The sequence below is a fragment of the Artemia sp. Qi Xiang Cuo genome, chromosome 14 (genome assembly GCF_049724085.1).
Source record: "Artemia sp. Qi Xiang Cuo chromosome 14, ASM4972408v1, whole genome shotgun sequence".
Classification (NCBI taxonomy): Eukaryota; Metazoa; Arthropoda; class Branchiopoda; order Anostraca; family Artemiidae; genus Artemia; species Artemia sp. Qi Xiang Cuo.
Window position 1 is genome coordinate 46,362,379 of NC_142807.1, and position 19,207 is coordinate 46,381,585.

At 37.8% G+C, this 19,207-nt stretch overlaps 1 protein-coding gene across 1 annotated transcript in view; it reads left to right on the forward strand.

Moving 5' to 3' along the window:
- The window catches only part of LOC148944527 (uncharacterized), a 62,378-nt gene that overhangs the window by 38,923 nt on the left and 4,248 nt on the right, over positions 1 to 19,207 (forward strand). The window contains exon 3 of the mRNA XM_089100412.1: positions 18,354 to 18,747. Within this exon, the coding sequence (XP_088956538.1) occupies positions 18,354 to 18,747 (394 nt within the window). The remainder of the gene's footprint in view (positions 1 to 18,353; positions 18,748 to 19,207) is intronic.

A 19,207-nucleotide genomic window follows, 5' to 3' on the forward strand; every position in this document is an offset into this window, starting at 1 on the left:
GCCATATTATGTCATTATGTCCAGGCACATAGAAATATGTCCTTTGGACATAAAATATGTACAGTTGGCAACCCTGGGGCCAGCGTGTAAGCGTATCCCTGATTTGGATAGAAGTACCGTTGCAATAATTCTACTATAGTCTTTAGGGATGAAGCATCCCCCTAAACTCTCGTTGACTACTGAAGCTTAGAAATTGGTTATCGATTCAGTGTGTAATATGGATCCTTCAAGAAATAAGATTGAAGTTCGTCGCCGCAAATCAGATTTTAAAATTATTGTAAACAAAGCTAGAATGGCTGAAAGAATTGCAGATGCGTTAATAGCTTTGGACGATAGCGTAGCTGTAAAAATTAATGCTAAACAGTTCATGGACATCTTAAAGAAGGTATAATTCGTATTTGATGATGGATTACAAGCCTTGATTCCTAACTGCATTAAGGCCGAACGTTGTGGGCTTTTAAATTATCATTCGCTTCTCAGAATGATCTAGAGAATATTTTGAAAAATCCCCCTAAGGTTGGATACGAGATCCTTTATATCGAAAAATATTGGCATCTATCTTAAAGGTACCATGATTGCCACAAAGACGATGGTCATGAGGCAAAAGATTGCAGAGTTCCCCAGATATGTAGACACTTTGCGCAAACTGGACACGGACATACCAAACAATCACCTTGCACTAATAGTCTATATTATGTATCATGCCAATCTAGAAAACGCAGCTGTTACTATTTCAGCTGTCCCAAAAACCGAAAGCAAATAGAATCCCAGAAAATTCGTAGAAATGGCAACTAAGCGCAGTTCTGCATCGGCATTATCTTGGAACATAAATGGTGTCGTCCTGAATAAACTTGCCTTACTTGAAAATAGGGTTGAAAAATATGGCATAGTGTGCATACAGGAACACTTTTTACTACCGGATCGCAATTCAAAAACGAAAGGGCCAACCTAGCGGAGGGCTGGCTGTCTTGAGCAAGTATAAATTTGAATGTTTGCGCTCAGATGATCACTTTCTTGCCATTAATTGTAATGATTTCGCTATTTTGAATGTTCTATTTACCTTCTAATTATAGCGATCAGGCCTCAGAAGTGAGGTTTAATAACGCATGTCGTAAGTCTGATAAATATGTAAATCAACTACTCCATTCATTCCCACGTTGTCTTATTATTGGTAATTTCAACTGAGATTAATCATGTTATCGTTGCCCCGAGCTCAAATTTTAAATAAGATATTGCCTAAGGGGTTCCATATGCTGCTAAAAAATCGATACTTTACCTTCACAACCGTAGATAACACTACTTCAAACATCGATCAGGCTCTGTTCTCTTGCGAACCTGTGCATGTAGTTTCAGTTTTGAATGAGTTTTTGTGTAGTGATCACATTCCTATTAGCGTTCTAGTTCTAGTTCTCCAGGGGCCTCCCTACATTTTAAATCGTACGTCGAGAAATCTTGGGATCTTACCAACATAGGGCTTTTCTGGAAGGTTGGTGATTATATTTTGACTTAAATAAAAGTTCCCTGCTATATACTTCAATCTTCTTTTGCAGCTATGGACGATCCTGAGCTTCGCTTAAAGCTTAATCTATATTTTGAACAAATTATTCATGCTATTAGATGTGTTGATCATGCTGCTGTACCTGTTCGCAAGTTTCGAGTAAAAACGAAAAGTATGGTTGATCTCGAAATCCAATTTTAGTTAGTGCTTGTTCCCAGGCTAAAGTATGGTTGCGTATATGGCAAGACTGTGATAGGCCTAGAGTTGGTGTTGTAAGTGTTGTACATATGCCTACGAAAAGAAAGTTTTGCAGAGTACTCGGTGATCATTCTGCCAACATCAAAGCATAACTGGCAGCAAAAATCACAGAAGATCTAAATTCGCTTTGTAAGTCTTACCCCGGTTTATCTACTGATTCTAATACTTTTGATACGTCTAAGTCTGAGTGGGTGGCTCATTTTTCTGCCCAGTTTAAAGCCCCTGATAGCCCGAAGGCTAAAAAGTTTGATGATGAAATTAAGAGTATTTTGAGCAATCGAGCTAAATCTGACCAGGTAATCGTTGGACGTAATTTGATTAAAGAGGTTATACCGAAGTTTAAAAAGAAGTTTTCTTATGGGTCGGATGTGATTTGTGTACGCTATTTTGAGTTTGCCAGTGATTACCTTTTTGACCATATCGCTTTACTGTTGCAGATGATTTTTGCAGTAGGAGTTGTGCCCGATTGCTTATGTGCTGGTGTTGTAACTCCAATTTTGAAAAAAGGGAAAACTGCTTTCTCAATGTTCGTTTTATAGGCTTGTTTCTGTTTCTAGTGTGTTTTCAAAGATTTTTGAGTTGTTGATTATTGATCATATTCGTCAGCAGTGTGTCATGCCTCCTTTTCAGTTTGGGTTTCAAACGCGTCTTGGTTGCTGCCACGCTTTAAGTAGTTTATGTACAATATTAAAGGATGCTGAAAGGTCAGATAGTCCTTTGGCTATTGGCACATATGACATTAGTAATGCTTTCGGATTCCTTTACATGAGTTATTAAAAAGGGGGGTATCTGTTAATGTAGTTCGACCTCTTTATTGTATTTATAGACACCTCCGTGTACGTTTAAAGATTGGATCCTCGCTTCTTCCTTCAGAACTCCGTGTGAATATTGGAGTTAAATAAGAGGCCATTACCTCTCCTACTATTTATAATAACGCGACCCTACGAGCTCAAGGGGATTTATCTCCTTGCTGTATATTGAACGGTGTTAGTGTGTCTGTTTTATATTATACGGATGACGTTCTTAACCTAAGTAGGGTTGTGTTTAGTTTGGAAAAAAGTTTTAGGGAGATTGCTAAGAATTATAATGAGATTGGTCTTTCTATACATGCGGTCAAGTCTCATGTGCTATTACTTAATATTAACTGTTCTAAAACTCCTGTTAGAGGAAATTTGGGTGGTTCTGATGTTGTACCACTGCAAGAGCTTGTGTACCTTGGTTTGCCTATTTGTGCATTCCTAAAATCAACTCGGAAATTACTTATTGCCCTAACCGTACGTAAGATCCGTAATGCGTTTGCTGGTGCAGTTGGATCAAAGCTGAATCTTGGTAAACGTCACCTTGCGAATATATATAGTGTTGTTTCTCTCCCTCATGTTCTATACCTGGTTCCTTTCTGGGACACTTTTAACCAGTCGGATAAAATATAAACAGCATGCCAAATCCTCTTGATGCTGCAGATAAGCTTTTTTCCAAGCTTACGGGTTATCCGTCGAACCACCCTTTGAAGTATTTTTTGTTTTAATGCTAGTTTCCTTTTTTTTTTTTTTTTGCTGGGTTGCTATTATTTTTTTATATTGTATTATTTATTTGTATGATACATTTAAAGAGGTTTACCACCCTTGTAGTGGCTTAATTTTCTGATTTGTTTGGTTTATTGAGTTTTTAATTTGTACGTATTTGCTCCTGTGTTTGTATGGGTTTTTTTCTTTCATTTTCTTTCTTTTTTTATACTCCATCGTCATGCTTTGTATTTTTGATGGGTTATATATATATATATATATATATATATATATATATATATATATATATATATATATATATATATATATATATATATATATATATATATATATATATATATATATATATATATATATATATATATATATATATATATATATATATATATATATATATATATATATATTATATATATATATATATATATATATATATATATATATATATATATATATTAGGCTAACTCCGACGCTACCTGTTTTCACAAAGCTGACATTCACAGCTCCCTCCTGTTATGCACACAGAAATATATATCACTTTTTTTTCTTTTTTAATCCTCTCCTCCCTTTTTTTAAATCCTCTCCTCCTCTCCTCTCGGTGACATAATAATATTTTTCACTTAATTTCAAACTTTAATGTCACCTACACTAATTTAAAAGCAATTTTTATTGTTTGAAATTTGAAAACACTAATTTAAAAACAACTTTTATTATTTGAAATTTGAATTTGGGTAGCCAAACATAATTGACAAAGACAAGGTATTCTACAAAAAAAAAAAAAAAAAATTAAAAACCGCTAAAAAAGTACCATTCCCGGTTTAGCAGGGTGCCCTTCTGCCATAGGGCACCCTTTTCACCGTGGAAATACATTAAGAATAGACAAATATTTTTCATAAAACCTTGTTCTCAATCAACTATACATCATCCTCCATCCTCCCAACCTACCCTCAACCCGAAAACAAACCTAGGAGGAGTAGAAAGCTGTGCCCTTACAATATCTCTAGGCACGCCATTCTAATCCTTCTTTTATGGCACACAAATAAACTACTAAAACCTTTTTAATACCCATTTGGCTACTCAAAAATCAAACAAAAACCAACAAAAAATAAATTAATATAAATTATCTTAATACTAACATCTATCCTCAATTTTTTTTTTAATAATTTAGAACATTTTTACAATAAAACATTTAAATCAAAAATTTCAAATTTGAAACTCAATTTTACTCATCCATTCCACATCTACTCTTCCCTCCATACTCGACTCCGTCTCAAGTCATCCACATAACTTTCAAGCGAAATATTCGCCAAAGGAATTTGGACCTGCTTCTGACGTTTCCGCATTTTCCACTATGCATGCTAACACTTGTCACTAACAAACACATCGCATAATTCCTTTGCTTACCTTTAACACAAAAGGACAGCTTTAGAGCTTTCTTGTTTTCTTCTACAGGCGTTGTTTTTATTCGTTCATTTTCTAATATTTCCAATAATCTTTGGGGTAATCCACCGTTCAAGGGGCATTGAATCAATTCATGCAATAGTCCGTCAAGCGCTTCGTCTCCACACATCAAACAAGTAGGCGTTTGAGTTTTCAATATGCGACTAACTATCACTAAAGGGTAATATTCCGTGAATCATGCAGTATACAAACTCTTTCTGTTCATAACTAAACGGCAATTCACTTAGATTTTTAGAAGATGACTGAAAATCAATGAACGGCTCCTTTTCTGTAGCTCTATAATTCGGTTCTTTCTCACTTCTAAAAACATCCCACGATACCTTCTGTAATTCCTCCTTTCCCAAGTCACATCTCAGTGCTCCCAACTTCTTTGCTTTCTTCAGGGGGCAGAAAATCCATCGCAAAGGGGTCGGAGTTTTTTTGCTCAATTTTTTCACCTTTTCTTCTTCATCCTCATTCACTATAGGGAGAAAACACTGCCTCATAATTGCAGTTGATGGATCCTCTTTAACCACAAGTTCACAAATGTTTCTGAGGAAGAGCGTCTTGCATATAACCCTGAAATCTGCTACCCCAGTTACGCCCGATTCCTCAGGAAAGTTTAGCATTTTTATTATTAGCTTTTCGAGTTTCCCCGCCCAAACAAATCTCCAGATGGCTCTTTCAATTTTTTTGACAAGGTTTTCAGGTAATGCGAAAACTGGAGCAGTGTAAAATAATAGCGTGAGGCAATATGTATTGACATACAGAACTCGTTCGAACATCGTTTTGAAAAGGCTTTTTCTCCGTTGACTCAATATCCCGACTACTTTATTTACTTTTTCTTCCCAATTTTTTTTTGTGTTCAGCACTTTCTCAACAGTCAGGCCGAATACTCACGCTTTTTCCGCAAACGGTAGCCAACAGTTTCTTTCTATGTCGTCGTAATTTGCCGATTTGTTCAAGGGTAGAACACTGCTCTTTTGTCTGTGTATTTTCACGTGAAATCTTTGCTCGTACCAATGCTACCTCTACACACAGTTTTCACATCATTTTCACCTCCTGTGATAAAATTTCCGTCATCTAAGAAAGCTGCACTTTTTCAGAAAAACTTTTCAGAAACTTGAACACCGCACATTTTTTCTTCTAGATACCGAAAGAGTGGGTCGAGATATATTTCAAATAGCGTTCCAAAACAAGGGTCCCCTTGCAGCAGACCTCTTTCTAGGTTTATTTTTGTCGTCAGTTTTCCATTCACTTTTATAACCACTTTCGGTGCAGAATATATTCTTTCCAATTTACCTATGACGTTCTTTCCGAAATTCATCTTTAGTCGCAATAATAACCACAAAATCTCTCGTATTATGGAACCATATGTCTTCAGTATGTCAGTGCCAACTAGGGCTAATAAGTTCCAGCCTAACACTGTTTCCATCGTTTTTTTTATCTCACCAAGGGTAAAGGTCTCTGATAACTGTCTGGAGATTTTGGGCCTTCCTGCTTTTTATTCCACCGTACTGGTAATCTCCCACTATTTTCTCCAGTCTTTTAGACCATACTTTAGTACATATTCTATAGTCGCAGTTTGTTTAGGAAATTGATCGTCAGTTTCGCAGGTTTTCTCTAGGTCCGCCCTTGTGTAACAGTGATATAATTAACAGTACAATTTTAGGACATCTTCTTGTCCAAATTAATTTAGTTCTTTTACTAAAAATTCCCCGATTTCGCTCCATGTTAACTTATAAAAATCATAGCTTAGCCCATCTATTCCTGCCGATACTCAATTTTTTTAACCCAGATGTCACTTTTTCTACTTCATGTCCCTTAATTTCTTCCCCTATTTCTGCATTTTCTTCTTCTGTAACCTGGTATCTGGACTTGAATTCACCAAGCAGTTCTCTGTGGTGTTTCCTACGGGAGGTTTTTTTATACAACACTCTGTAAAAGGAGGCGGTTTCATTTTATATTTTTGTTTGATCCGAGGTTGTTTCACCGTTTTTGGTTCTGACTGTCCCAATTTGGTTTTCGTTTCTCTTCGTATGCACTTTAAATCACTTTCTTTTATCATCATTGATGGATTTACTGTAGAATTCTTTTGGCCTTTTGACTCCAAGTGGAAAGACGCTGGTGAGGTGTCCTGTCTTTGTAAATTACAAAGTTCTCGGGGGCTCGTCTGAAATGCATCTATTGGGCTAGAAGTTTTTGCTAGAATTTGTTAATATTGTTCCGGCGGAGGCCGCTAACATACTACTTTTCTCTTTCCCAATAATTTTACATGGTTGTTGCCTAGCTCTTCTGGACTTTCGATGTTGACCCGGTGGATACACAGTAAAGTCATCTACGTTTAATTCCAGCTTGGAAACTGCACATTGTCGAGTTATTTAGAATTCTACATCAGGTGCTGATACCTGAATAATATAACCTAAAATTTATTTCAAAAAGTTTATCACAAGCTCTAATAGAGCTGAGCTTACCCGGTGGGTATACTTGAAGGTCATCTACGTTTAATTCCAACACAGAAACTGAATCCTGTCGAGTTATTGAAAATCCTCCGTTAGATGGTGATACGTGAATACGACAAGATGATATTGGATTTAGAAAGTCTATCAAAGCCTCTAATAGAGCTGAATTCTTTTCATATGTCAAGCTAAGAAAAAAAAATAATGAAGCAAAACGACGAAGAACGACAAATAAACTTCAAAGCCTGCAATTTGATTAAAGTAACACGATCCAGATCTGATATTGTACCTACGCCCTGTTGAGTTAAATTTTTTCCTATATCAGGTGCTGAAACTTGCTATTTAGCTTGGGATCTTTTGAAGGCACTTACTTCCATCACCGGGGACTCAAATTCCCGATGATCAGTAAACCCAGTTAAATCACCGCCTATCAGTACTACTGCTGAAACATGTTCTACCGAACCTTCTCGTAGTTTGTTACAAAAAAGAGCAAATGAACAGCTTGTTAAAAAAATCTTTTTCTATTTGATTTCCATCACACCTGACGTACAGAAATGTAGATCCCTATGTAAGCATTTTACAGGGGCTGTATTTCCGTGAATTATTGAACCTTTGAAGAAATCTTCACGAAAGAATGTCTTATTAGACATCGAATCCAGTACCTTTTTTCACTTTTTTTTACTCAGCTTATCCCAAGCCCAACGATGTTCAGTATCTGATAGCGCACGAGTTGGTCTCTCGACTAAGCATACACTATTTTCCTGCCTTCTAAATCCTTTTCCCTTCGACTTTTCTTGCCTAGGTGGTTTTCTATTTTTTGCCTGGCATTCAGATATCACCTACCCTATTTTATTGTGAAATTTGTATTTACTTTTTTCTTAGTAGCTCCTTCTTCTCTTTATGATTTCCCCAGCTCTTGGCTGACGGGATATCCTTCACAGTTCCCATTTAGCTATCCCATTCGATGCTGGACACCATCCTTCCTGTGCACTTGCACACACATCTACTATTTGCGCAGCCCTTCTTACTGAGCTTTCCTAAAGAACTTTAAGGCCTTAAAACGAGTTCACGAAAAATTACTTAAGAAAGAGTATCTCATAAATCTCAGAAAAAAGCCCCGTAACTCTACTATACGTTGAATTCCTGGGAAATCACTAGTTTTTATCCATCTATTCAGTGAATTTCTAACCCTGTTGGAAAAATCTTGAAAAGACATTTGACGCCATTTTCTTGTCTTCCCGGAAACTGGTTGTGTAAAATTCCGCGTTTACATGAGACGGTCTCTAAAAGGAAGCCGTGCGTTCGAAACTAGTCAAACACGCATTGATATCTTCATTTTGGGACATTTAAACTAGATGGGCACTTCTGTCAAACCTTAAAGTAAGAGACCTAACTTACAAATATAAATTTTGTGAAGCTTTTTTATAGATAACGGTTTTTCCGAACTTTAAGCCAGAGAAAAAGATCTTTCAAATCTTCTTTGCCGTTCCTTACGATTTTTGAACCTTTCTTTGTTCTCTGGCCTACTCTCTTCCTCCCTTTCTTTGTCTGCTTTCTTCATTTTACTGGGCTAACATTAAAGAGGGGCGCCAAACGGGGGAGCTCAGAGGATGCAATTTCTCTGCCTAGATTTCCCGTCCTCCCTAGGTTATGAAAAATACATATTTAGGTATTTAACAACCCATAATTTGTTACTAGCCTATTTCGACTTTATATAATTGTATACCAAAGGAATAAGAGTCATAACTAGATACCTGACTAGCAATTGCCCCTGGGTGCCAAATGGGCCACATGTGACTTGTTGGGGTAGCAGAATAAAATCCTTTTGCCGTAATAAAGGCAACAGGCTGAGACAGAGGGGTCCCTAAGCTGCGAGTTTCGTGAAACTACTACACTTACCCCTTGAAAACTTGCTGCTGGTAAAGTAAACCTATGTTCTACCAAAACTTCGGGATTCTGTGGCCCCTTGATGTCTAACTTTTTCTGTTGCCCATTGCTAGCAAATCTTTGGGAGAAACCCTTCGAAGAAGTTTTCAGTGTTTGGGTATTCGGAATTTTGAGGCTAAATGGCTTTGATGCCCCTCCCCCCCCTCCATGGATCCAGCTCCAATTTTTGGCCATTATGGTTTTTGCTGTTTTGTACTCCTGTTGTTTGTTTTTTCTTTCTTTTTACCTATTCAAAACGAACTCTTAAGCAACTCTTAAGAGATCCGGTTCCCTTTTTTCTAGGTGCCCCTATTTGAATTAAAAGACTTACTTTTTGAATCTTGTTGTACATGTATCTTACACTTTTGAATCAGGACAGGCGGCAAGCAAGGGATTTCCAATGAGAGGTCTGTGCACTGGAATGGCGGAAGCTCCGGCCAAAAATTCTTGTAAACTAGGCCGTAAAAAGTCTTCACTACAAAGCGTATTTGGACTAAATACACTAGATTTTGGTAGATGATTCATAAAAACGAAAATATGTCTCTCTATCTCTTCGTCTTTCTAGGTAAACTGGAATTGGAACCGAAAAAACTTCGGTAGGCTGTCACCATTGACAGACCCTCAGGTTGATTTTTTACCAAGTTGTAACCGCCTAGGAGAAATACCCTGTTATTTTTACCCTTGAATAAAGAATACTAACAGAGTGGCTTTGTACCAAGTGGTAGCCACTCAATGTAGGCCTAATTTAAAAGTATTGAAATAACCCCGTCCAAAAAGCAGAGAAGATTTATGCTCCCGGTCATCGTTAAGATTGCTTCAAATTCGTTAAGATTGCTCGTTATTAAAATCAAATCCAATCTAAAACTTTTATTTCATTTGATCCCGGCACATCAGTGAAAGATAAGAATGAGTTGGCTTTAACAACTGATAATAAAAAATATTCTTAACCTGTAAGGAACGATTGAGTCAAATGGATTCATACGAGACAAGATAATCACGGCTTTAATCATAACAATGCTCCCTTTGAGAACAGCTTAGCAGAGGTTCTTTTTTCAATTATCTGGGAAGTGGGCATGTGACCTTTATGCAAGACGGCAGTGATAATTAGGATGCCAATACTAGCTTCTTCCTTTACTTCTGTGAGTTTGGGTTCAGGCCTTTTCTGCCTCCACAAAATGAAGGGGTTTGGTTTGTCACCCGCCGTGCAAAAAGTAGGGTAGCATAGTAGCAATGCTTTTTGGCAGATTTTGTCTGAATATACCATTTTTACATATAAAAATACCTTTTGCTCAAAGAAAAACTGTCAAAACACAAGTTGTGCTGCTAAAATGTTGGCAGCTTTTGGAATTCTGTCGAATTTTGCTACTTGCAGCTCTGGAACTTTTTCCATACCTGTTTGTCTGTCACATTACTGTCATGCTTTCTATTGGGAATACGGTTATTCCGTTATAGATCTTCGTTTTCGGTCTGATTGATCATTCACTTAAAAAGATAATTTCTTAAACCACATCGGCCAGACATCATAGGCAGCACAATAGCACTGCCTAAGTAATGAACGATGTTGGCACAATGTATATATATATATATTTTTTTTTTTGGTTTCTTGGTATTAGACCAGGGCACTTCGTATCGAAGGAGTTGTCGTAGAAACTTCGAAAAGGGTTCATTCGATTGGAAATTGGAGTGGCTTGTGCCCTTTTTAATAGTGGAAAGTGATTGGAAGAAAACTAACACCCCTTCCACGCCTACCATTTCCCCAAACACACCCAGTCAAAATTTTGAGATGACAGTTTTGTTCAACGTAGTCCAAAGTTCTGGAAATTAAGTCTTTGAGGATGACAGCCCCCTAACGGCCCTGAGAGAACGGGTTATAATTAACGCCCTGAGGGTATATAAGATGCTTATAGAAAGCGTTGATAGCCATTTTATTCAGCGTAGTTGATTTCCAGATAGAAATTATGTTTTTGAGGAGGACAATCCCCCACAGCCCTCGGGGCAAGGGTTGTAAGCTATGCCCTGGGGGCATGTAAGTTTTTATAGAAAGTGGTGTCGTAGGAACTTCAAAAAAGGCTCGTTCGATTGGAAATTCAAAGGGCTAGTGCCATTTTTAATAGTCGAAAGGGATTGGAGGGCAACTAACCCCCCTCTCACGCCCCCCCCATTTCCCCGAACACATCCAATCAATATTTTGAGATAGCCATTTTGTTCAACGTGGTTGAAAGATCTGGAAATTAGGTCTTTGAGGATGACAACCCTCCCCCCCCCGCAGGGCACGGGGTGTAAGTTACGTCCTGGGGGCATATAAGGTTTTTTTTATCGAAAGGTTTGTCGTAGAAACTTCAAAAAGGGCTCATTTGATTGAAAATTGGAATGGCTAGTGCCCTTTTTAATAGTCGAAAGTGATTGGAAGGTAACTAAACCCCTTCCACTCCCACCATTAATCCAAACACATTGACTCAAAAGTTTGAGATAGCCATTTTGTTCAAAGTAGTTGAAAGGTTCGGAAATTATATCTAAGAGGATGACACTCCCCCCACAGCCCTCAGGGTAAGGGTTGTATGTTATGCCCTGGGGGCATATAAGGTTTTTATTGAAAGCTTTGTCGTAAAAACTTTAAAAAGCACTTATTCGATTAGAAATTCAAAGGGCTAGTGCCCTTTTTAATAGTCGAAAGTGATTTGAGGGCAACTAACCCCCCTCTCACGCCCATTTCCCCCCCAAACATATCCAAACAGAATTTTTAGATAGCCACTTTGTTCAACATAGTTAAAAGTTTTAGAAATCAGGTCTTTGATGATAATAGCCTCCTCAGAGCCCTTGGTGCGAGAGTTGTAAGCTATGCCCTGGGGGGGGCATATAAGGTTTTTTATAGATAGTGATGTTGTGGAAACTTCAAAAAGGCTCATTCGATTGGAAATTAGAAGGGCTTGTGCCCTTTTTAATCGTTGAAAGTGATTGGAGGATAACTAACACCCCTCTCACACCCACCTTTTCCCCAAACACATCCAGTAACAACTCTCACATTTCCACATTATTCGGCATAGTTGGAAGTTCCGTAAATTAGGTATTTGTAGATGCAAACCCACCCAAAACCCTAAGGGCAAGGATTGTAAGTTATATCCTGGGGCATGTAAAGCTTTAATTGATAATGTTGTCGTAGAAACTTCAAAAAGGGCTCATTCGATTGGAAATTGAAAGGGCTAGTGTCCTTTTCAATACTCTGAAGTGATTGGAGGGCAACTAACCCCCCGCTCACGTCCATCATGTCCCCAAACACATCCAATCAAAATTTTGAGATAGCAATTTTCATCAACGTAGTTGAAAGTTCTGGAAATTAGGTCTTTGAGGATGACAACCCCCCCCCCCCCCAGCCCTCACGACAGGGGTTGTAAGCTATGCCCTGGGGGCATATAAGTTTTTATTGAAAGTGTTGTCGTAGAAACTTCAAAAGGGCTCATTCGATTGGAAATTGAAAGGGCTAGTGTCTTTTTTCATAGTTAAAAGGGATTGGAGAGCAACTAACGCCCCTTTCACGCCCACTATTTCCCCAAACACATCCAATCAAAATTTTGATATATCCATTTTGTTTAATGTAGTTGAACGTTCTGGAAATTAGGTCTTTGAGGATGACAAACCTTCCAAAGCCCACAGGGCAAGGATTGTAATTTATGTCCCGGGGCCATATATTGTTCTTACAGAAAGTTATGTAGTAGAAACTCAAAAAGGGCTCATTCGATTGGAAATTGAAAGGGCTAGTGCCCTTTTTAATAGTGGAAAGTGATTGGAAGGTATGACATTTTTATAGTAAAGATCGATGTGGGTACAATATATTATTATTTTTTTTTTTTTTTTGTTTAGTCCAGGGCACCCCTTGTATCGAAGGAGTTGTCTTAGGAACTTCGAAAAGGGCTCATTCGATTGAAAATAGAAAGGGCTAATGCCCTTTATAATGGTTGAAAGTAATTGGAGGACAACTAGTTCCCCTCCCACGCCCACCCTCTCATTTGCCCATTGTGTTTAAAAACTAAATGTTGCCTGAAGATTAAATAAAAATGCACTGTTGTAATGCTAATTCCAAATAAGGCGTCTCAGCACTATCCCAAGAACGACTAAGGGTATTATGTTCAAACTTTCGGGGCTACTTCTACTCTTAAAATTCAACCAAATAAAAATAGTGTAAGTGTATCGAATCTATTAAAGAAAGCAAACAGATTTTTTTTGCGAATGGTATCAAGTTTTCTATTTCAGGTCAACTAGAGGAGGTATGAAACTACATTAAACAATTAAATGATGAAATTTTGAGGATAAGTTTTCCTGGGGCCTGGGAGCTTATCCTCAAAATTTCAGCTCAAGCTGATCACTCCTTTCCTGTTTTCCAAAAACCAAATATCAAGTTTTGTGGGGATTTCCATGCGTCAAAAATAGATTCCACATACTAAACATACAAGTACAATTGTGTCTCTTTGGTACAGCGGTCGATACTCCTGACTGTGAGGCGGAAGACCCGGGTTCGTTTCCCCGTCAGAGAGAATTTTTTATATGCTGAATTTAAAGTTTAAAAAAGAAACTCAGTTTCTTTTTTAAATTATTTGAAAAAAACTATGTTTTCTAAAGAGTTAAAGAGGCTGAGTTACAACGGTCGACCCTTAAAACTTACAGGGATTAGGAGGCACAGTTAGGGGGCTATTAAAGAGGTTGAGTCACAAGTTCGAACCTTGAAACGTACAGGGATTAGGAGGTGCAGCTGGGGGCCGCCGCCCCCCATACCCCCGCTTCCGTATATGAAAGGGGCTGTGCCCTCCTCAACGCCTCGCTCTTTAAACTAAAGTTTGACTTTATCACAATTCTTTTTTTTAAAAAATAAAAACTTTATCGTAAAGATCGAGGCGTTGAGTTTATATTTAATTTAAAGTTAAAAAAAGAAACTCAGTTTCTTTTTTAAATCCAATCTATTAAATCCTTCGGCTCAAAAGGCGTCTCCAGAAGAATATCACAGTCGGCCTTCAGGTTACAGGTAAGTCTCCACTGCTTTGATAACATTATTTGAAAAAAACTACGTTTTCTAAAGAGTTAAATAAGTAATAAACTGTATAAAAACATGCAGAAATTATTTGAAAAAAAAACTACGTTTTCTAAAGAGTTAAAGAGGCTGAGTCACATGTTCAAACCTTAAAACGTACAGGGATTAGGAGGTACAGCGGAGGGGCTACCGCCCCCCAACCCCCGCTTCTGTATATGAAAGGGGCTGTGCCCTCCTCACTTTCACTCTCCACTCACTTTCGACTATTAAAAAGGGTAATTTCAATTTTCAATAAAATGAGCCCCTTTTGAAATTTCTACAACAACTTTCTACATAAATTTTATATACCCCCATTACAAAAATTACAACTCTGGCACTGAAGGTTCTGGTCGGGTTTTTTTCCTAAAATACATAATGTCCAGACCTTTCGGCTAAGTTGAACAAAATGGATTTCTAAAACTTTTGATTGGATGTGTTTGGGGAAATGGTGGGTGTGAGACTTGTAACCCTAGCGCTGACGACTATGGAGAGAGTGTCCTGCTCAAAGGTATAATTTCCTGAACTTTAAACTTCGTGGAACAAAATGGCTATCAAGAAATGTTGATCGGATCTGTTTAAGGAAATGCTTGGCGTGGAAGGGCTGTTTGTTGCCTTCCAATCACTTTCGACTATTAAAAAGTGCACTAGCCATTTCAATTTCTAATCGAATGAGTCATTTTTGAAGTTTCTACGACGACAAGTTCAGTAAAAGCCTTATATGCCCCCAGGCCATAACTCACTACCCTTGCACTGACGTCTGTTGGGGAGTGTCCTCCTCAAAAACATAATTTCTATCTGGAAATCCAAAACACTGAATAAAATGGCTATCTACAAACTTTGATTGGATGTGTTTGGGGAAAAGATGGGCGAGAGGGGGGCTAGTTTCCCTCAAATCACTTTCGACTACTGAAAAGGGCACTAGACCTTTGAATTTCCAATTGGATGAGCCCTTTTTCAAGTTTCTACGGCAAAAATTTCAGTAAAAACTTATATGGCCCCAGGGCATAACTTATAACCCTTGCTCTGAAGACTGGGGGGGGAGTGTCCTGCTCAAAGGTATAATTTCCTGAACTTTAACTGCGTGGAACAAAATGGCTATCGCAAAATTTTTATTGAATATGTTTGGGGAAACGGCAGGCGTGTAAGGGGTGTTAGTTGCCTTCCAATTACTTTTGAATATTAAAAAGGACAATAGGCCTTTCAATTTGTTATCGAATGAATCTTTTTTGAACTTTCCATAACAACGCGTTCTGTAGTAACCTTATATATCCACAGGGCATAACTTACAACCCTTGCTTTGAGGGCTGTGAGGGGGATGTCATCCTCAAAGACCTAATTTCTAGAACTTAAAACTACGTTGAACAAAATGGCTATCTCAAAATTCTGATTGGATGTGTTCGGGAGAATGATGGGCGCGGGGGGGGGCTATTTGCCCTCCAGTCACTTTCGACTATTGAAAAGGGTACTAGCCCTTTGAATTTCCAATCGAATGAGCCTGTTTTGAAGTTTCTACGACAACGCCTTCTATAAAAAACCTTATATGCCCCCAGGCTATAACTTAAAACCCTTGCCCTGAGGGTCGCGAGGGAGTGTCCTCCTCAAAAACATATTTTTTATCTGGAAAACAACTACGCTGAACAAAATCGATATCTCAAAATTTTGATTGGATGTGTTTGGGGTATGATGGGCGTGGGGGGGGGGGCTAGTTGCCCTCCAATCACTTTTGACTATTAAAAAGGACACAAACCCTTTGAATTTCCAATAGAATGAGCCTGTTTTGAAGTTTCTACGACAATGCCTTCTATAAAGACATTATGTGCCCCCAGGGCGTAACTTACAACCCTTGCCCTGAGGGTTTTGGGGGAGTGTTCTCCTCAAAAACATGTTTTTATCTGGAAATCAACTACGCTGAACAAAACGGCTATCTCAAAATTTTGACTGGAGGTATTTGGGACACTGATGGGCGTGGGGGGGCTAGTTGCCATCCAATCACTTTTGACTATTAAAAATGGTACTAGCCCTTTGAATTTCCAATCGAATGAGCCTGTTTTGAAGTTCTACGACAACGCCTTCTATAAAAGCCTTATATGCCCCCAGGGCATAACTTAAAACCTTTGCTCTAAGGGGTGGGGGGGAGTGTCCTCCTCAAAAACATATTTTCCATCTGGAAATCAACTACGCTGAACAAAATGGCTATCTCAAAATTGATTGGATGTATTTGGGGGACTGTTGGGCGTGGGGGGGGGGCTAGTTGCCCTCCACTAACTTTTGACTATTAAAAATAGAACTATCCTTTTGAATTGCCAACCGAATGAATCTGTTTTGAAGTTTCTACGACAACGCCTTCTATAAAAACCTTATATGCCCCCATGGCATAACTTAAAACCCTTGCTCTGAGGGCTGTGGGGGAGTATCCTCTTCAAAAATGTATTTTTTATCTGGAAATCAACTACGCTGAACAAAATGGCTATCTCAAAGTTATGATTGGATGTGTTCGGAGGAATGATGGGCATGGGGGGGCTAGTTGCCCTCCAATCACTTTCGACTATTAAAAACCACCATTTCCAATCGAATGAGCCCTTTTCGAAGTTTCTACGACAACTCCTTCAATACGAAGTGCCCGGGCAGAGAAAAAACACATTGTGCCCACATCGTTCTTTACTTAGGCAGCGCTTGCGCGCTGCCTATGATTTCTGTTCGTTTTGGGTTTAATTTATTTATCGATGCTGATTTGTGGTAATTTCACGCTTGGTAGATTATTTTATTTTGTTTTTGCTTATTTTTGGTTTAATGGAGTTCTTTACTTAAAAAAAAATTTAATTATTTTTTTTTTAATAATTTTAATTTTTTTAAATGTTTCTTTGAAAAAGTTTTTTTTATTAATAACGTAAAGAAAGAAAAACGAGCAAAAACGGGGTTTTTAAGGTTGAATGAAAATACTGACAAAACACAACAAAGCGAATATTTCGAGGGTACGAACGCCTCTCTTCGTCAGCGCGAAACGGAAAAATATAATCTATGAGAGTGCCGAAAAAAAAAAAAATAAAACGCGGAAAGTTAACGTGAATGTGAAAAAACCAAAAAACTAAAAGATGAATAAAATTCAATAAAATCCTTAAATTATAAGAATTAAAACCAAATACCTAACAACCATAAAAGCCAGTCATTCACCAATATCTGCGATTTGCCAAAAATCCAAAAGTTTGAACCGCCATCGACGGATACTAGCGAATAACTCGCTAGTATCCGCTAGTATCATTTACTTAAATTTAATATTAACGATAATATTGACTGAGGATCATTTCAAAAGGGTCCAATCAAGAGGAGGTACCTATAGTGTACTTTGATAGCAAGCGGATAAAACTTACAAAAGGGAAAACAAATTCGTTTCTGTGTTTGCTGGTCCAATTCTGGGCACTTGAGCTCTAGTAATGCTACAGGGGTATCATTGTTATGCTGTAAGTCTTGTCAAAAAAAAGAAGAAAAATCACAAATTTGACATAAAACACAAATTATAGTGTTTAAAAAAATTTAGCCACTCAATAAAAAAAAGGTAAAACTCTGGACTAAACGTTAAAATCAATTATAAGGGCATTTTTTTTTTAGATATGTAAGAAAGGTGACCTGTGGGGGATACCGAGGAGGGAGGTTGTGGTTTCATCTCATGTTTTCATATTATATTAGGACTTGGCCCGTGTAACAATAATAATAATATTATTATCTTCAATTATTTTAAGGTTGTTTTCTTTTTACTAGGACACAAATTGGTCATTTCACAATTTTTGCCCTGTGTCAATTTGACTTAGCAGGCCAGCATTTCAATTTTTCTGATAAAAATGACGAGAAATTTTAGGAAGTGCCAGAACAAGGTAAAGAGGGACTGAGGGGAGTTTGTCGAAAGGAAGGGGGTTATTTGGTTGTAAAGTAATGCAGGGAAGCATTAACAAATTGGAGACGGGACACCAGGAGCATATAAAAGATCAGAGGCATATTAGGCAGTTTTGGCTAGTGGGTTATAAATAATTCCTTATATTGCTCAACTCTAAGTGACAGCACTTAGATATATTTCCCCCCCTTTTTTTAGCATTTTTGTGGAAGCTTGGCTAAAATTTGGTGTTTTTTCTTTCCACTTCGAATTAACCATGAATCCTTGTTTTTCCTGAGAAGTATTTCACGATTTTTTATTTCAGGAATATCTTTCAAAGTTAGTAGACACTGAATCTACTCTACCTGTTGCTCCTGTTCTCAGACAACCCCCTGTTTGTCCCCCTACCCTGCCAAATGATTTCTCTGCTATTTTACTAGCTGATCAAGTAACTCCCTCCTTAGAAGAAGTTGGAAAAAGAATGGCTGAAGAAGCTGCAAAGACAAAACATGAAACGAAAGGAACTGTAAAATTGAAAAGAAAAGTAACAGATGAGACGCAGAAAGTGAAACGAACAGTTAAGAAAATTAAAATCAAAGAGTTGCAAAACGACGAAGTTAGAAGAAAAGAAGATCAACCCAGTCAACCTGAAGTTACAGAAAAAATAGAAGAAGAGAAGGAAAAGAAGAATAAACTTTCTGAAACAGCCCATAAAGAAGGTTTGCGTTTTCTCCTTAACTGGCTCTGAAGAATTTAGAAAACTGAACAGAGTTGTATCTCGTATTCTTTAATACGACACTTGTAGGTATATCCGCTCGGTTTTAGGCTAGTTCCCCTGGACAATCCCCCCCCACGAACAGGAGAATTCCCCCCATAAACAATTACCCCCGGAAAATCCCCCCCTCTCTAAGTAAAATTGAGCAGCCGAAGGTAAAGGAAGACAAACAGAATGAATAAAAGAAGGGATTCAGGAAAATTCTGCCTATATTCCAAAATACAGGTAGAAGATATGGTATGGAATATTCTATTGGATTTATTTTTGTGTTTTATTCCTTTTGATTCTTCTTTTTGTGTTTTTTGGGGCTGGAGGTTGAGCTATCATAGAGGGTAAGATAAGGATTAAAAGAAAATAATCTGGAGACATGAAATAAGTGGCAACTGTAGAAGGATTGTCCTATG